Below are 15,540 nucleotides of genomic sequence, written 5' to 3' on the forward strand. Positions count from 1 at the left end.
CGCGTCAGGAGGCGTGCAGTTTGAAGTCATGGCGCCGGCGGGGCCGCGGCTGGTGCTGTGTGAGCAGAAGATCCGGGAGCAGAGCGGCCTGGCGCCTCACCGCGATCTGGGTACGCGGCGGCCGCCGGCGGGGGGCGGCGCTGGCGGGGGCGCGAGCTTCCCTCCGGGCGTCAGGCCAGAGGCGCCGGCACACGGATGAGCGGTGCCCGAACGGTCACAGGCCGGGAGGGGGGCGGGGGGGACCCCGAGGGAGCGGCGGGAGGGGTGGGGGCCGGGGGGGAGGGGAAGGGTGGGGGCCGGGCGGCCCGGGGCTGAGGCAGCCGTAGGGGTGGGCGATGCAGTGAGGGGCGGGCCTGGGCCGGGGGACGTTGGGAGGTGAACGGAAGCTAAAACGTTAAATGCGATTCTTATATTGCTATTCAAAGTCGAGTGAGTTGCATGATTTTTGTGATTTTTTCAGATGATGAAGTACCTATATCTTGCTTTTATGACAATTTATTTTCCATGAAAAATAAGGTTCAAATCTCATAATTTTCTCTTAGCTGAACTTCGGTCATTGTCTATCCCTGGAACTTACCAAGAGAAGATTACTCACCTAGGGAATTCTTTGATGAATTTAACAGGTCTAAAATCTTTAGATCTCTCCCGCAACTCCTTGGTTAGTCTAGAGGTAAGTTTTAGTTTGTTTCTTAAACGAAAATGTGTTGCTATCAGTAGCAGTGGAAAGTACATTTATAGTTAAACATGTGTTCTGTTTGATAATGATGCCCTCATGCTTGTAAAGTGTACACGGAACAGTGATTTCAGTGCTGTGTCATTTTTCTGGTGTTTACAGTGAGCTAGTTTCTTACACATCACATTGCGTCTTTAAACTACTTTGACAACCGAAAGTTGTCGCTCTCTGATGAAGGTGATTGTGTCTTTAAAGGGATCCACTAAGGCCCAAGAGACGAATGTGTGTGCGCCCGTCACTCTCCATCCCTTTCCCAGCCGTGTTTTCTCCTCCATCCACTTTCTGATCTGCACATCTGTTTATGGTCTGACTCCTGGTGGCCGCGGGCCCTTGAATGGCAGGGCCACAAGTGCAGGCCTGCTGCAGCGGGCCTGTCCGGACTGGGGCTCAGTCCTCACTCGGTCACTGAGGTGGTGGCCGGTGGGAATGCTGTGTAAACACTGCTGGTGGCTTATGTGGAGAGGAAGGCAGGACATTGCCCTGGACCATGGTGCTTCAGCGCCCCTGACATGGGGTCAGGAGCCTGGCCAGAGTCAGAGGCCAGTTCCAGTCCAGGCTCTACCCAGTGCTGGCTCATCTCTCCGCCCCCAGGCCTCAGTGTTCTAATCTGTGACATGGGGCAACAGTGGTGCTCATCCTGTGCAGTTACGTACAGGTGAATGAAATCAGTTGAGCTCGGTACGTGCTGAGAACGCAGCAGGCCCCAGCTGTCCCCGGTGGTCACGACTGTGGCAGATGTCTCTGCACAGTCATGTGACCATGTGCAAGACAGGACACTCATGCTCTTCCTGGTAACGTATGTGTTCAGCGCAGCGTGCTTGTCAGGGGGCTGATGGTTCTGTGATGGCTGTGGCTCTGCTTTTCCCGCGTGTGAGCTGATTCGGCGCTTTGTCCCGTGGCAGGGGATTCAGCACCTGATTGCCCTGGAGCGTCTCAGCCTCTACCACAACTGCGTGTCCTCGCTGGCGGAAGTGTTGAGGCTGCGCTCCTTGCCCGAGCTCAGGGATGTGGACTTGCGACTGAACCCCGTGGTGAAGAATGAGCCCGGTTACCGTCACTTCGTCGTGCACGCGCTCCCGAAGCTCAGGCAGCTGGGTGGGTGCCGACCCCGCGCTCCCTCGCTGGGGCCTGTCTGTCGGGGTCTGTGCTCCCTGGTTGATCGCGCTGTTGGTCTTTCTGAAAAGGGATGGTGACTTTCTGCTCTGATGGCGTGAGGGTCTGTGTCACAGGGTGAGTCTTGCAGGAGAGCCACCTGGGAAGGTGGCAAGGAGCCCCACGGCCACAGATAATACCCAGGGAGGCCAGGAGCACAGGCGTGGGCCGGCTGCTCGGCTCCTGGTTTCCCTTCTAGTTGTTTGCCTGGGCGCGTTCCTGAACTTCTGGTGCCTGTTTCTGTGCATGGTCCCTGGGCTTTGTCTTAGGCTCAGCTGGACAGCTGGACTCCACCTGGAAGGACACAGGACAAGAGGCTCACTGGGCCGCACCCTCCCCAGGGGACCGGGGTGACAGGATGAGCCCGCACCTGAGCCTAGCGTCCCGTTTCCCCCGACGGGATAGACCTGTGACAGGCTTGCAGGGAGCTGATTCGACATGGCCTGTCAGGAGGGTGACACTCAGGGAGCCACAGGAGCCTTCCCACTGCCTCCCAGCACATGTCTTTGCCGTGAGCTGTGTGGCCAGGGGCCCTGCCAATGCTCCCCCATGGCGCACTTCCATGGCGCACTGACTGTGCAGCGTGGGGGTGGGAGGCTTGGGGCCTCGTGCCCTTGGTCCTGCACTGAAGGCGGGTAACGGCCGGTGCCTGTGCTGCAGGAGTGTCTGGATGAGGGGTGTGAGCATAGTGGGTCCTGAGTCCCCGGCCCGCTCACTTTGCATTGAGGCTGGGGGTGCGTTTATTCAGGGCCTGTTCTCCCTGGGGGCCGACCTCAAGAACCCAGTGACAGCCACCAGGGCAGCATTTGTCACGAAGGTGTGGGGCACCACTGTCCACATGGTGAACACGGAGCTGTTGGCAGACACGGACACGGTCCTGCCGTTGCCAGCTGGGGTCTGTGGAAACCCGTCTGTATGTCTGGGCTGCGAGGGCATTGATGCCACGGGCGGGCTGCGCTGTGGCTGTTAGTGACCGGCCCCCAGGGGCACAGTTGCAGTGTGAGACCTACTCGGAAAGTCTAGACGCCTGGGAGAGGGCTGCTTCCGCTCTAACCTTTGACTCCACATAACTCACAGGCAGTCGATGTGGCTCTTTTTTGGAAGCTTCCCGATCCTGATTATGGGAAATGTTTGTACTCTTCAGTCTGAAATCACTCCTTTCCCTTTGTCACAAATGTTTTAGATTCAGAGTCTTTCAGTGTTTGTGTGGAGCGGGGATGTGAGAGTCTCCCACACAGCGGGTCACTCAGTGCAGCACTGAGCAGCCAGCGGCTCTGAGCAACTGAAGGGCCCTGCAAGCTGACATGAGTGGAGCGAGCACCCCGCCTGGTCCAAGGGTTGTGGGGTCTGGGAGAATGTTGCAGTCAGGAGAGGGCGTAGTTTTGGGGCAAATGAGTTTGCGTTTGATTTGAGCCGTATGGAGTTTGAATTTGTAGTTGAATGGTCCACAGCAGTATTCTGATAGCAAGGGTTTTGGAGCTAAGAAGGGAAGGGAAGGCCCAGTGAGGGGAGTCATGTGTCATCAGCACCAACGAGTGTCTGCACCTGCTCTCAGGTGCAGTGCCAGGGAATGTGGGAAAGACAGAGGCCAGGAGACCAGGCCGTGTCTCGTGGATGGGGGTCACTGAGGACACGGCAGGGACAGGATTAGGGAGGCGGTGTGTCCCCGGAGGAACCCCAGCCTGCAGAGGCGTCGCTGTGTGGTTTTCCCAGCTCCTTTGTTTCCCTCTTTGGACACGACTGTTGCAGCATCACTCATTTGCTGCGGTTGTGCTCTCTGGGCTGTGCCACAGGAAATGCCCGTTGGCAGGCAGCTTGGGAACGGACGTACCATTTGTAACGGTAACCTGTGCTCTCGCATCGCAGCTGTCCACACACCAACTGTGAACATTTGGGAAGCGCGTCACCCTCAGGTCCCGGAGGGAAGCCCTGGAGTTGTTGAGTAGAAGCCTCTGAAGCTGAGGCATGCCTGTGGGGACAGTTTAAACTTGTCGTCTATGTTTCCCAGTCCTGAGGCTCTGAGGGTGCAAATGTTAGGCGTGAGGACATCTTCTCTCTAGCGTGTCCAGGGTGCTCACGCATGGACACTGTCAGGTGTGCTCACGCAGTGCCCAGAATGTGCATTAAAAGAAGGGGGCCAGAGGGTGTGCCGGGTGTGGACCTGCACATGCGTTTCTTTTCCTGCGGACACAGCCTGACTCCAGAGCGGGGTCTGTGGAGAGAGGTCATCGACAGCAGGTCCGGAGCAAGCAGTGGCAGCCCTGGGCATGTACAGGGTGGTGCCGGGGTGCCTTGTGGTGTCGTTTGCTAGTGTCTTGGTGGCATTTGCTCCCTAGATGACCGCCCCGTGAGAGAGAGCGAGCGGGAAGCATCCTGGCTGCATTTTGCTTCAGAGGGATCACTGGACTCCACGCAGAGCTTGCCAGCTGTGGGCAGAGCTGGAAGGTATGAACACGTGTGGTGTGGGAGCATGCAGAGTTGCTGAGGCCAGCCTGGTGTTGGGCGCGTAACTAAAGGATGGAGAGCTCTGCATTAACTTGAGGTCGATTGTTTTGTGGGTGGACAACCAATGAAAGGGTAGACACGCAGGAGAAGAGGCAAGGAGAAAGGCCCGGGTACCTGCTGGGGCGCAAGGAGACAAGGGACAGAGTCCCTCTTCCTGTAAGTTACTTTTTAATGTTAAAATGTTTACTAAAGTCACACGTGTAAAGTCAAATAGTGCAGAGGCTTCTGGTGAGAAGCATCAGCCCCTCTCCCCGCTGCTGCCCCCGACGGTGCCGACACATTGCCAGATCTGGCTGTGCACACCCCACGCCCTGTGACAGCCTGTGGAGTGCACGTCCTGTGTCCTCTGCCCAGGGCCCTGTGGCCAGTGCGCCTGCCTCTGCTCGGCCTGTGCCCGCCTGCCATCCCGCCCTCGGCATCTTTGGGATTCTGCACGTGGTCACGGCTGGTAATATCTAAATGCTTTGAAGCCATGGAGAATCTTCAGGCTTTGTGTACAGGTTGATCTAAAGGGCAGAAGTCAGTTAACTGTTTACGGTGCTTGTCATGTACTAGGACGGTGTCCTCCTTACACCATCTCCTTCGGGCTGAAGCTTTAATAGTTCCCCTTTTCTCCCATTATATGCCTTAGCTCATCCATAAAATCCTCCAACGTGGAGGTCGGCCAACTTTTTTTTGTAAAGGACTAAAGAGAATATTTGTAGTGCTGAGGGGATACCCTTGCTTTGTTCCCAATCTTTGCAGGAAAGCATCTCGTTTCTCACCACCAAGTGTGATATTAGCTGTAGGTTTTTGTAGGTGTTTTTTAATCAAGTTGAGGAAGTTCCCCTCTGTTCCTGGTTTGCTGACCATTTTTATCATGAATGGAGGCTGGATTTTATCATCTGCTTTTTTTGCGTCTATTGAAACGATCATGTGATTTTTATTCTTTAGCCTGTTGGTGTGATGGATTGCATTGTTTTCCAAATGTCGAACCAGCCTTGTGTACCTGGAATAAATCCCACTTGGTCATGGTGTATAATTCTTTTTATATGTTGTTGGATTCAATTTGCTAATATTTTTTTGAGGATTTTTGTATCTGTGTTCATGAGAGAATAATTTTCTTGTATTGTCTTTGCTGGTTCTGTTATTAAGGTAATGTTAGCCTCGTAGAACGAGTTAGGAAGTGTTCCCTCCACTTCTAGAAGAGATTATAGAGAATTGGTACAATTCTTCTTTAAGTGTTTGGTAGACTTCACCAGTGTACCCATCTGGACCTGGTGTTTTAGAAGGCTGTTAATTATTGATTCAATGTCTTTAATTAATGTAAGGCGATTCAGGTTATTCATTTCTCCTTGTGTGAATTTTGGTAGATTGTTTTTTTCCAGGAACTGGTCCATTTCATCTAGATGATCAAATTTGTGGGCATAGAGTTGTTCATAATATTCCTTTATTTTCCTTTTAATGTCCGTGAGATCTGTAGTGGTGCCCCCACTTTCATTTTTGATGTTAGTAATTTGTGTTAACCTGGCATAGATATTTTTCAATTTTATTGATCTTTTTAAAGAACTTTTGGATTTGTTGATTTTTCTCTATTGATTTCCTGTTTTCAATTTCATTGATTTCTGCTCTGATTTTTTTTTAAATAAATTTTATTGGGGAATATTGGGGGACAGTGTGTTTTTCCAGGGCCCACCAGCTCCAAGTCATCGTCCTTCAATCTAGTTGTGGAGGGTGCAGCTCAGCTCCAAGTCCAGTCACTGTTTTTCAGTCTTTAGTTGCAGGGGGCGCAGCCCACCATCCCATGGGGGAATCGAACCGGCAACCTTGTTGTTGAGAGCTCGCGCTCTAACCAGCTGAGCCATCCGGCCGCCCCTCTGCTCTAATTTTGATTCTTTTTTTTCTTTTGCTTACTTTGAATTTAATTTGTTCTTCTTTTTCTAGTTTCCTAAGGTAGAATCTTGGATTACTGATTTTAGCTCTTACTGGTTTCTTTTTCTAATATATGCGTTTAATACTATGAACCCCTCTCAGCATTGCTTTCACTGTATCCCACAGATTTTGAGAAGATATATATTTTTTTCATTCAGTACAAAATATTTTTAAATTTCTCTTGAGATTTCTTCTTTGACCCATGTGTTATTTGGAAATACGTTGTTTAATCTCCAAGTATTTTGGGATTTTCCAGTTATCTATAATTGATTACTAGTGTAATTCATTGTAGTCTGAGAGCAGATAGTCATATAAGATTTCTCTTCTTTGAATGTGTAAAAGTCTGTTTATGGCTCAGAATGTGATAGATCTTGGTGAATGTTCACGTGAGCTTGAGAATGTGTATTCTGCTTTTGGATGGTGTCGTCTGTAGATGTCCTTCTATCCAGGCGATTGATGGTGCCATCAAGGTCAGTGTGTCCTGGCTGTTTGCCAGCCTGCTGGGTCTGGCTGTGTCTGAGGGAGGGCGTTGGAATCCCCCACTGGGAAAGTGGAGTCACCTTTCTCCTCGCAGTTCTCTCAGCTTTTGTCGCGTGTAGTTTGATGATCTACATCATCAAAAAGAAGTCTGGTAGGTGCATGGACGTTAAGGATTGTTTCGGCTTCTTGGAGAATTGACCGCTTTATTGTTATGTGATTGATGCCCGGCTTTCTCCCTGATAACTTTGCTTGCTTTGGAGTCTGCCTTACCTGGTATTACTGTAACTACTCTAGTTTTCTTTTGATTAGTGTCACCCTGGTGTATTTGTCTCTATCCCTTTACTTTTAATCCATCTGTGTCTTTATAGTTAAAGTGGGTTTCTTGTAAACAACATCCAGTTGGGTCTTGGTTTTTGGTCCACTCTGATAATCTGTGTCTTTTAATTGGTGTATTCATACCATCAATGTTTAGAGTGATTATTGATACAGTTGGATGAATATCTATGATATTTGTTACTGTTTTCTTCTCATTGCCCTTGGTCCTTGTTCCTGTTCTTGTCTCCTGCTCTTTTTCTTCCTTTTGTTGATTTAAATGAACGTTTTATATGATTCCATTCCATTTTCTCTCTTTGCTTAGCATATCAGTTATATTTTTACTTTTTTTAGTGGTTGCCCTACAGTATGCAATATACATTTACAACTAATCCAAGTCCACTTTCAAATAGCACCACACTGCTTCACAGGGAGTGCAAGTGCCTTGTGATAACAAATGCCTCCAATCCTCCCCTCCCTGTCCCTGGATGGTCATTCATGCCCTACTATTCTACACAAGCATGTATTTTATTATGTGTACACATGGGCGTATGTCATTGAATACATTGTTGCTATTATTATTTCAAACTGTTACCTGTTAGGTCAATTAAAAATAAAAATAATAAAAGTAAAAGTTTTTATTTTAGCTTCACTAATTTCTTCTCTAATGCTCTTACGAAGTTTCTTTATGTAGCTCCAAGTTTCTGACTTACATCCTTCTCCTCTCTAAAGAAGTTAAGATTTCTTACAAGGGAGGTCTACTGGTAACAAGATTCCCTCAGTTTTTGTTTATCTGAGAAAGTCTTTATTTCTCCTTCATTTTTGAAGGATACCAAATTCTAGATTGGTAGTTTTGTTCTCTCAACACTTTAAATATTTTACGCCACTCTTTCTTGCTTGCATGGTTTCTGAGTTGAAGTCAGATGTAATTCTTATCTCTGTTCCTCCAGGTAAAATGTTTTTTCTGATCTGGCTTTTTTCAAGATTTTTTTTTCTTTGTCTTTGATATTCTCCAGTTTGTATATGGTATTCATTGATGTGGTTGTTTTGCCATTTAACTTGTCAGTGTTCTCTGAGCTTCCTGGATCTGTGGTTTGGTGTCTGACATTAATTTGAGGAATTTTCAGTCTTTACTGAAATGCTTTTTCTGTTCTTTTCTCTTTCTGGTATTCTTATTTGTATATGTTACACCTTTTGTAGTTGTGCCACAAAGCTTGAGTATTCTAGTGTGTTTTGTTTTTCAGTCTTTTTTTCTCTCTTTGCTTTTCAGTTTTGGAATTTTTTTTTTTTGGGGGGGTCGGGAGGAAGGTGAACAGGACTTTATTGGGGAACAGTGTGCACTTCCAGGACTTTTTCCAAGTCAAGTTGTTGTCCTTTCAATCTTAGTTGTGGAGAGTGCAGCTCAGCTCCAGGTTCAACTGCCGTTGTTAGTTGCAGGGGGCACAGCCCACCATCCTTGCAGAAGTCCAAGAGTCGAACCTGCAACTTTGTGGTTGAGAGGACGCGCTCCAACCGACTGAGCCATCTGGTACTGGCCCATGTGGGAATCGAACCGGCAGTCTTCGGCATTAGGAGCACGGAGCTCCCCAACCGCCTGAGCCACCGGGCCGGCCCCAGTTTTGGAATTTTCTGTTGACACATCCTCAGGGTCAGAGATTCTTTCTTCAGCCATGTCTTGTCGACAAATGAGCCCATCCAAGGCAGTCTTCATGTCGGTTACAGTGTTTTGATCTCTAGTGTCTCTTTTTGATTTTTTTTTTAGAATGTCCATCTCTCTGCTTCTGTTTCCCATCTTGCATCTTCATTAGAGCCCTTACCATTATTGCTCCTAGTTGTTTTAAATCCTGCTCTGATCATTCCAGCATTTCTGTCATATTTGAGTCTGGTTCTAATGCTTCCTCTTCTTTTTCAAGGTCTTGGCTATTTGGAGTCCCCTGAGATTCCAGCTGCATTTTAGCGTGGGTTTTTCTATTTCTGCAAAAATATTGTTGGGATTTTGAGAGGGATCACACTGATTCTGTAGCTCACTTTGAACAGTATTGATATCTTAATGTTAAGTCTTCCTGTCCATGAACATGGGACATGTTTCCATTTATTTGTGTCTTCTTTAATTTCTTTTAGCAACGTTCTGTAGTTCACCTGCTCTTGATAATCTCAAGACTGCATGGTCACAGAGTCTGGAGTTCAGAGGACTAATAGACAATCTGGGCAACCTCCTTACTATCCAGAGGTGACAGTGGAGGCCCGGAGGGGCTGGAATGTGTCAGATGTTAGGTTTCTGTGGGCATACCCAGGAAGAGAACCCAGGCCCCTACTTTCTGCAGGGATCTGGAAAACTTTGTCGTAGAAAATAGTGCATTTACCTCTTCACGTGTGATCACTCGTCGTAGAATCGGTTATACTTACAATCCCCAGGATGCGATTGAGGATTATTGTGAAGGGTCACTTCTCAAGCTGCCTTTTGGAAATGCGATCTCTCTGCGTGGAGGGTCACTGTTGGGAGCGAGGTCATCTGGAAAAACCCTCACATTTTAGTCACTTAATGTAAACGTAGAAGTTTGGACACTGTATCCTTTACGTTTCTTGATCTCATGGATCGCACTGTGATGTGCTAGGAAAAGGAGAGCTTTCCGAACTTTCATTCTTGAACAATTCCTAGTGGGGCTCTGCACGTGCTGGGTGCCGTGGTGACGTCACATGCCCTTGCTCTCCGTCACCAGTTGTCCTGCCGAGTCCCTCCTTGACTTCTCTTTAGTGGAGGCACAAGAGCCATTTCTGTGCCGCTGCGCGGCTGCCCCGAGACCTGTGGCTGTGCAGGCGTGCCGCCACGCCCCTCACAGGGGCTGCACGGGCTGGGGCCACAGCACTGAGCTGCCTTTTCTTTGCAGACCATTCCAGTCCAGAGCCAAGTGCACTGACCCCTCGGCCAAGAAGGGCTTGGTCGTGGACGTGGACGACGAGGCCGTCCTGAGCCTGCTCGCTGAGTGCGAGTGGGACCTCAGCAACCCTCCTGGGAGCACGAGTTCCAGCCAGAAGGAGAGAGAGGCCGACTTCCACCGTCCTCAAGGTATGCTGCTGCGCCCCGTGAAGGCCAGCAGGTCCCCCTCCCCCAGCTCTGAGGTGGCCATCGCTGGCTTCACGATGCACCTGTGCTTTCTAGAGAACTTAAATACAGAATCTTCATGCAGTCTTGTAAAGGTCAGTAAGTCGGATTCCAGAATTACAAGAGGAAAAAGTCAATGAATTTAAGTTGACAATCAGCATACCACGTGCTTGTTTCAGTCACTTTAGTCCTCGGCCCCTTCCAGTTACAGGGAAGGGGTGAGACGTCCGAGTGGACAAGAAGGGAACGTGGCCTGTGGCTGGTGGAGCTGCCGTCGTGTGGGCCTGGCAGGTGTTCGCTGAGCTTTGGGAAGCGCTGAGCACTTGGCCATAACCCAAGGATGTGGGGTCTCTGCCATGCAGGGCTTCTCCACCTGTGCACCTCAGCAGGGGCTCTGCTGGCACCAGGCCTTGTGTCCAGCTGTGGCTCCGTCTCTTCCTCCGTGTGCCTCCTGGGAGGGTTCCATCAAGACCCCAACAGGTCAAGGCGTAAGTTCGGGCTGAAGTCCCAGGAGAGTACATTTGCTGGCACAAGGCCATCTGCCCTTTGTGCATCTTCGCCAGCTCTTGTCGTGGTCAGTCATTCATGCTGGCAGTTCTCCTGGGCAGGTAGTCGTAGTTCATGGTAGCTTCCATTTGCATTTTCCGGAAGCCCCGACATGAAACTCTCTCCACGTGCTTACAGGCCCTGTGTGTGGCCTGTGGTGATGCTTCTACACCCCTTTTTCTCTTCTTGGTATGGAGTCATAGGAGCTCCGTATTGTTTGTGGATACAACCTCTTCTCAGATGTAAGGATTGCAAATTTTCTCCCATTCTGTTACTTGCCTTTCATTTTCTTAACAGTGCTTCGAAGACCAGAAGTTTTGTTTTCAGTATAGTCCAGTTTAGCAGTCTTTTCTTTATGATTGGTGTTTTGTGCGCTGCAGTCTTTCCCTTGACGCTTGTGAAGAGTTTCCCTGTAGGTGTCCTGTGGTTTCGGTGTGTAGTCTGTGACCTGCTCTTGGTCTGGATTTGTGAGTGGGCTGTGGGACGGGTCGGGTTGCCCCCCACCCCACCCTGCACATCCATTGGTGCTAATGCCATTTGTTGAAAAGACTGTCTTCTTTCTCATGTCATAACCTTGGCACGTTTGTTAATTTGGTTGGTTCTGCGTTCTACTTTATGGGTCACCAAGTCTGTCTTTGTACTAGTACCACACCATCTTGACTCACGGCTGTGTGTGTGGTGACCCGTGAGTCAGGCGGGGTCGGTCCCCCGCCTGCAGCAGTGACCACTGAAGCTCACAACAGGGTTGGCTGTTGCAGTTAACCCACTCAGTCACCTCTTTCTTATGTAAGTGACATACTTAATAGATTTCCCAGAGTGTCAGAAGCTTAAAATGTAATCTTTAATGAACTAAAACTTTTTAAATGTTCTCTAATAAAACAGAATCCAGACATTTGTTGAATCCTCAGTCAGTACAGCACCAGTGTGGGGACTCCATAAAGAAGGGCCATGAGAGGAGAAAAGGCGGCTCCAGAGGGTCTGGTGCAGTAAAGCCCCAGAACCTGTACCACGGAGAGCCCTCGCCGCAGCACGGAGACCAAGTCGAGGCCCGCCGCCCCCTGGGGCCGTACACGCACTTCTCCCCACACCCAGGTAATGTCACACAGTCGCGTCAACTGCTCCTTAAGCAGGTAGCTATTGTCACCATGTTTTTTGTCGCTGTGGAACTTCTCCTGTTCTCTTTATTAAATTTGTTTGTTTGTGGAATGCTCTAAAATGTCTTAAGAAGGAACCTCGTACATTGAAATTTATAATACATCCATATTTTAGATTCCTAGTCTGTAAGTATTTTGGTACATTTACACACACACACACACACACACACACACACACACACACCTAAATACATGGGCCCAAGCTATGACAATAGCTACATTTTAAAAATTAAAGATGAGGGAAATGAGATACTGAGTTAAATTAAGAGTGTTGTATGTATGTATATGGCAAAGTGTCAGAAAACCCCCCATTATGAGTGAACACAGTACCTTCTGAGGCTTGTTCAGGCTGGTCCCTGGGGCTTTGAAGGCAGGACGAGTTGTGGTGGTGACCTGCCCAGGCTGCCTGTGGCGGCTGCAGAGCAAGGTGTGGTGTTGAGGCCGGGTCACACCCCTGTTATGTTCTCTGCTGTCATCATCCCAGTGGCTTTTCCCCTGTATTTTGAGACCTCAGCAAGATGCCGTGGTATGTGGGTTCACAGCACCCCTGTTTATGCAACTGTCAGAATTCGTCATTTCACCTCAGTTCACGAACGCACACGTGCTCGATGCTTAGACCTCTCTGCAACCTGTAGTCCCTGTGAATTTCCAGAGTGATCTTGGAAAGGCTGCCGCAACAGGACAAGGGACTTTCTTGTATGCTCCATCCAGACTCCCAAAGTCAGCATTGAGCACCTTTGCTCAGTTGTGCCCTTCCCCCTGTGTACGTGGGTGTGTCCTTGTGTGGTATATATGTCCACATGCATGTGCACACATGCATGTTGTGTACACGTGTGTATGAATATACTTGTATGCATGTGTACGTGTGTGTGCTGTGGGAATCTGTCCTTGTGTATGCATGTGTGTGTGCATGTGTACGTGTATGTATGAATATACTTGTGTGCATGTGTATATGTACATGTGTGAATATACTCGTGCCTGTGTATATGTACACGTGTACATATGTGTTGTTTATGTGTATCCATGTGTAAGTCCATGTGTGTCCCTGTGGATGCATGTGTGTACATGGATGTGTACATGTGCACGCACATGCGCATGTCCGTGTCCCTGTGTGTTCATGTATGTTTAGATGTGTGTATATGTGTGTGCATGTGTTGCGCTCATGCACGTGTGTGTACATATGTGCACGTGTGCCTGTCCGTGTGTGTACATGTGTGCCTGTGTGTGCTGTATGTGTATACATGGGTGTATATCCATGTGTGTGTGCACACTCTCTGTCATTGTTCTTTTTCTGAACCTTGGAGCGGGATGTCCTGTTACTCCTAAACATTCCTGTGTGTGGTTCTTAACAGCAGGGACACTCTGCAGAATCAGAAATGAACTTTGTCACAGACAGCCTGTTCACATTTGACGAGATGTTCCAGTGACATTGTTTTCTTTGTGGTCCAGGATCCCGTCCAGGTGCACGCAGCGTATCTAATTGTCATGTCTCACCAGACTCCTATGACCCGAAATGATTTCTCACGATCTTTCTGTCTCTGCACCTTGAGGGTTAAGGCATTCAGATTTTATTTTTGTTGGTTGACTCCCAGTGTGGCTTGCTCTGCTGATTCCTGGTGGCCAGATTCAGCCGATTGTTCTGGGGGGTGGGCTCATGCAGAGGCTGGAGCGGAGTGGGGAGAAAGAAGAGTACAGGTCAAGACCAAGGTGAGATGCTGCGGCAGCGCATGGTCTGTGTCTATCCCCCGGCAGGGTGGGGTGGTGTGGAGTGACCAATGGGATCGTGGAGGGCGGGTGGGAGGGCCCAGCAAGAGGTGGAGGGACTTGGTAAGTTTGGTCACAGACATGGCGCTGAAGGGGGAGTGTGTCCAGGCAGACAGGTGACTGTGGTGTCGCGTACTCAGGTTACGAGCACAGGAGCCTGGGTTTGCTGGGAAGCCAGGCTTGGCTGAGCTCACGGTGAGCCTAGGAGCTGTGTGGATGTCAGTGCAGTGTGGGAATACAGAGGGGACCCCGCAGGAGACGCCTGGCGGGAGGGCGGCCTCCTAAGGTGGACCTGAGCCTGGGTGTGGGGAACCAGGTGGGCGTGGGGAGTCCAGACAGAGGAGGGTCCCAGGGCTCAGGGCCAAGGAGCTTCAAGAGGAGAGCAGGGAGGGCCAGGCCCTGGGCACCCTGGGAGAACCTCTTCTAAGGACCCTGGTCCACAATGTGCTGGGCCTGAGGCACCCAGGTGTGACCCTTGCCTCCTTTGGGCGCTGGGTGGTGCTGGTATGAGCCCACCAGGGTGCGTGGTTCAGAGGATGTGGGCCATGCGCGTCCCTGGGGGCAGGAAGGTCGCAGGTACTGATCTGTGAACGGTCTCCCATAGGAACGGTGCTGGGGTCCTCTCTCATTTCCAAATGTTAGCTTTTTACTCATCTTTGTTGTACGTGATTTTGGAAGAAAACATATAGTAATACTTCAGTCTTGTCACTCTTTGATGGATTTTCCGTGTGTGTGCATGCATACACACGTGTACGCATGCGTGTACACATGCATGCATGCACGCACACCCTTTTTAAATGACAGTACTGGTCACTGCACCCAGGGAACTAGGTCTGACGAGGGCTCTGTTGTTCCCTGTGTTACAGACGCCACAGACGTCGAGGACTCAGCCCCCTCTTCTCAGAAATCAAGTTTGTCAGCACAGAACGTGTTCAAGCTCTCGCCTGCTCCCGAAAAGTACAGGAAGCAGAGAGTACCTGGCGGGAGGTCCCAGGTGCCTGCCGCCCAGGCTTGTGTGAGCTGCCTGGAGGGTGGTCTGCGCGGGCACAGCGGCTCCCAGGGCAGCAGCCAGACGGCCTGTTCCCCCTCAGAGGCGTCGGAGCCCGGAGAGCAGAGGCCCCTTGGCACGCATGGCTCCGACGTGGGGGTGAGTGGGCGCAGTTGTCGGTCACACTCCTGAGATAAACATTCTTCCTTCGTGTTTGCCCCTGAGTGTTCGGCAGCATGCTCCTGTGCGTCGGGGTCCAGACACGACGGGCCGGCTGCCCGCTGATCACTGCCGGTCGTGGGTCGAGCCTGTTCCTACAAGTGGCCTCACTGCTGTCCGGCTGCCCCTTCAGCCTGTCGCTGTCTCCCTGTCTGGGTGGAGGGAAGGGAGAACGTGCTTGTGCCTGAGGGGGGACGTGCGTGGGCCTTTCCTGTTGGCCAGGAGGGACACGGCCAAGTGCAGAACTGCACCCGCGGCCTCCCACGCTCACTGTGCTCATCCTCGTGGAGAGGGCAGTACCCGTGCTCCTTGGGGAAGACAGAAAGCTGAGTGACCGATCTGGGTCCACTGTGGGGACCTTGGCCTGTCACCCGTGCCTGTCACCCTGGCCGAGTGTCCAGGTGCGGCTTTGGCTCTGGGATGGTCTCAGCTTCGGCTTTGGGGGTGAGCAGCAGGGCCTTAGTGTTAGCACACTGACCGGTTACTGGGGTGGCTGCCCCTCCCGTGCCCTGTGGCCTTGGCAGAGCAGTGCACCTTTGGTGTTCTTGCTCCTGGGGGCTTCAGGACACGTCCACCACCGCTGTGTTCCCTGGGTTCCCTGCAGCTCCTGGGGTAGGCGGCGGTGGCAAGAGGTGAGGGGTGTCCCACTGAAGTGGCTTTACCTGCCTTGGCC

General features: G+C 50.6%; 1 protein-coding gene across 1 annotated transcript in view; it reads left to right on the forward strand.

Moving 5' to 3' along the window:
- Window positions 1–15,540, forward strand: part of CEP72 (centrosomal protein 72) — a 27,326-nt gene continuing 11,786 nt past the window's right edge. The window contains exons 1-7 of the mRNA XM_033109894.1: window positions 1–110; window positions 543–670; window positions 1,636–1,828; window positions 4,222–4,330; window positions 9,982–10,160; window positions 11,625–11,834; window positions 14,527–14,801. Coding sequence (XP_032965785.1) covers window positions 29–110; window positions 543–670; window positions 1,636–1,828; window positions 4,222–4,330; window positions 9,982–10,160; window positions 11,625–11,834; window positions 14,527–14,801 — 1,176 coding nt within the window. The 5' untranslated portion in view covers window positions 1–28. The remainder of the gene's footprint in view (window positions 111–542; window positions 671–1,635; window positions 1,829–4,221; window positions 4,331–9,981; window positions 10,161–11,624; window positions 11,835–14,526; window positions 14,802–15,540) is intronic.

The sequence above is a fragment of the Rhinolophus ferrumequinum genome, chromosome 7, assembly GCF_004115265.2.
Source record: "Rhinolophus ferrumequinum isolate MPI-CBG mRhiFer1 chromosome 7, mRhiFer1_v1.p, whole genome shotgun sequence".
Classification (NCBI taxonomy): Eukaryota; Metazoa; Chordata; class Mammalia; order Chiroptera; family Rhinolophidae; genus Rhinolophus; species Rhinolophus ferrumequinum.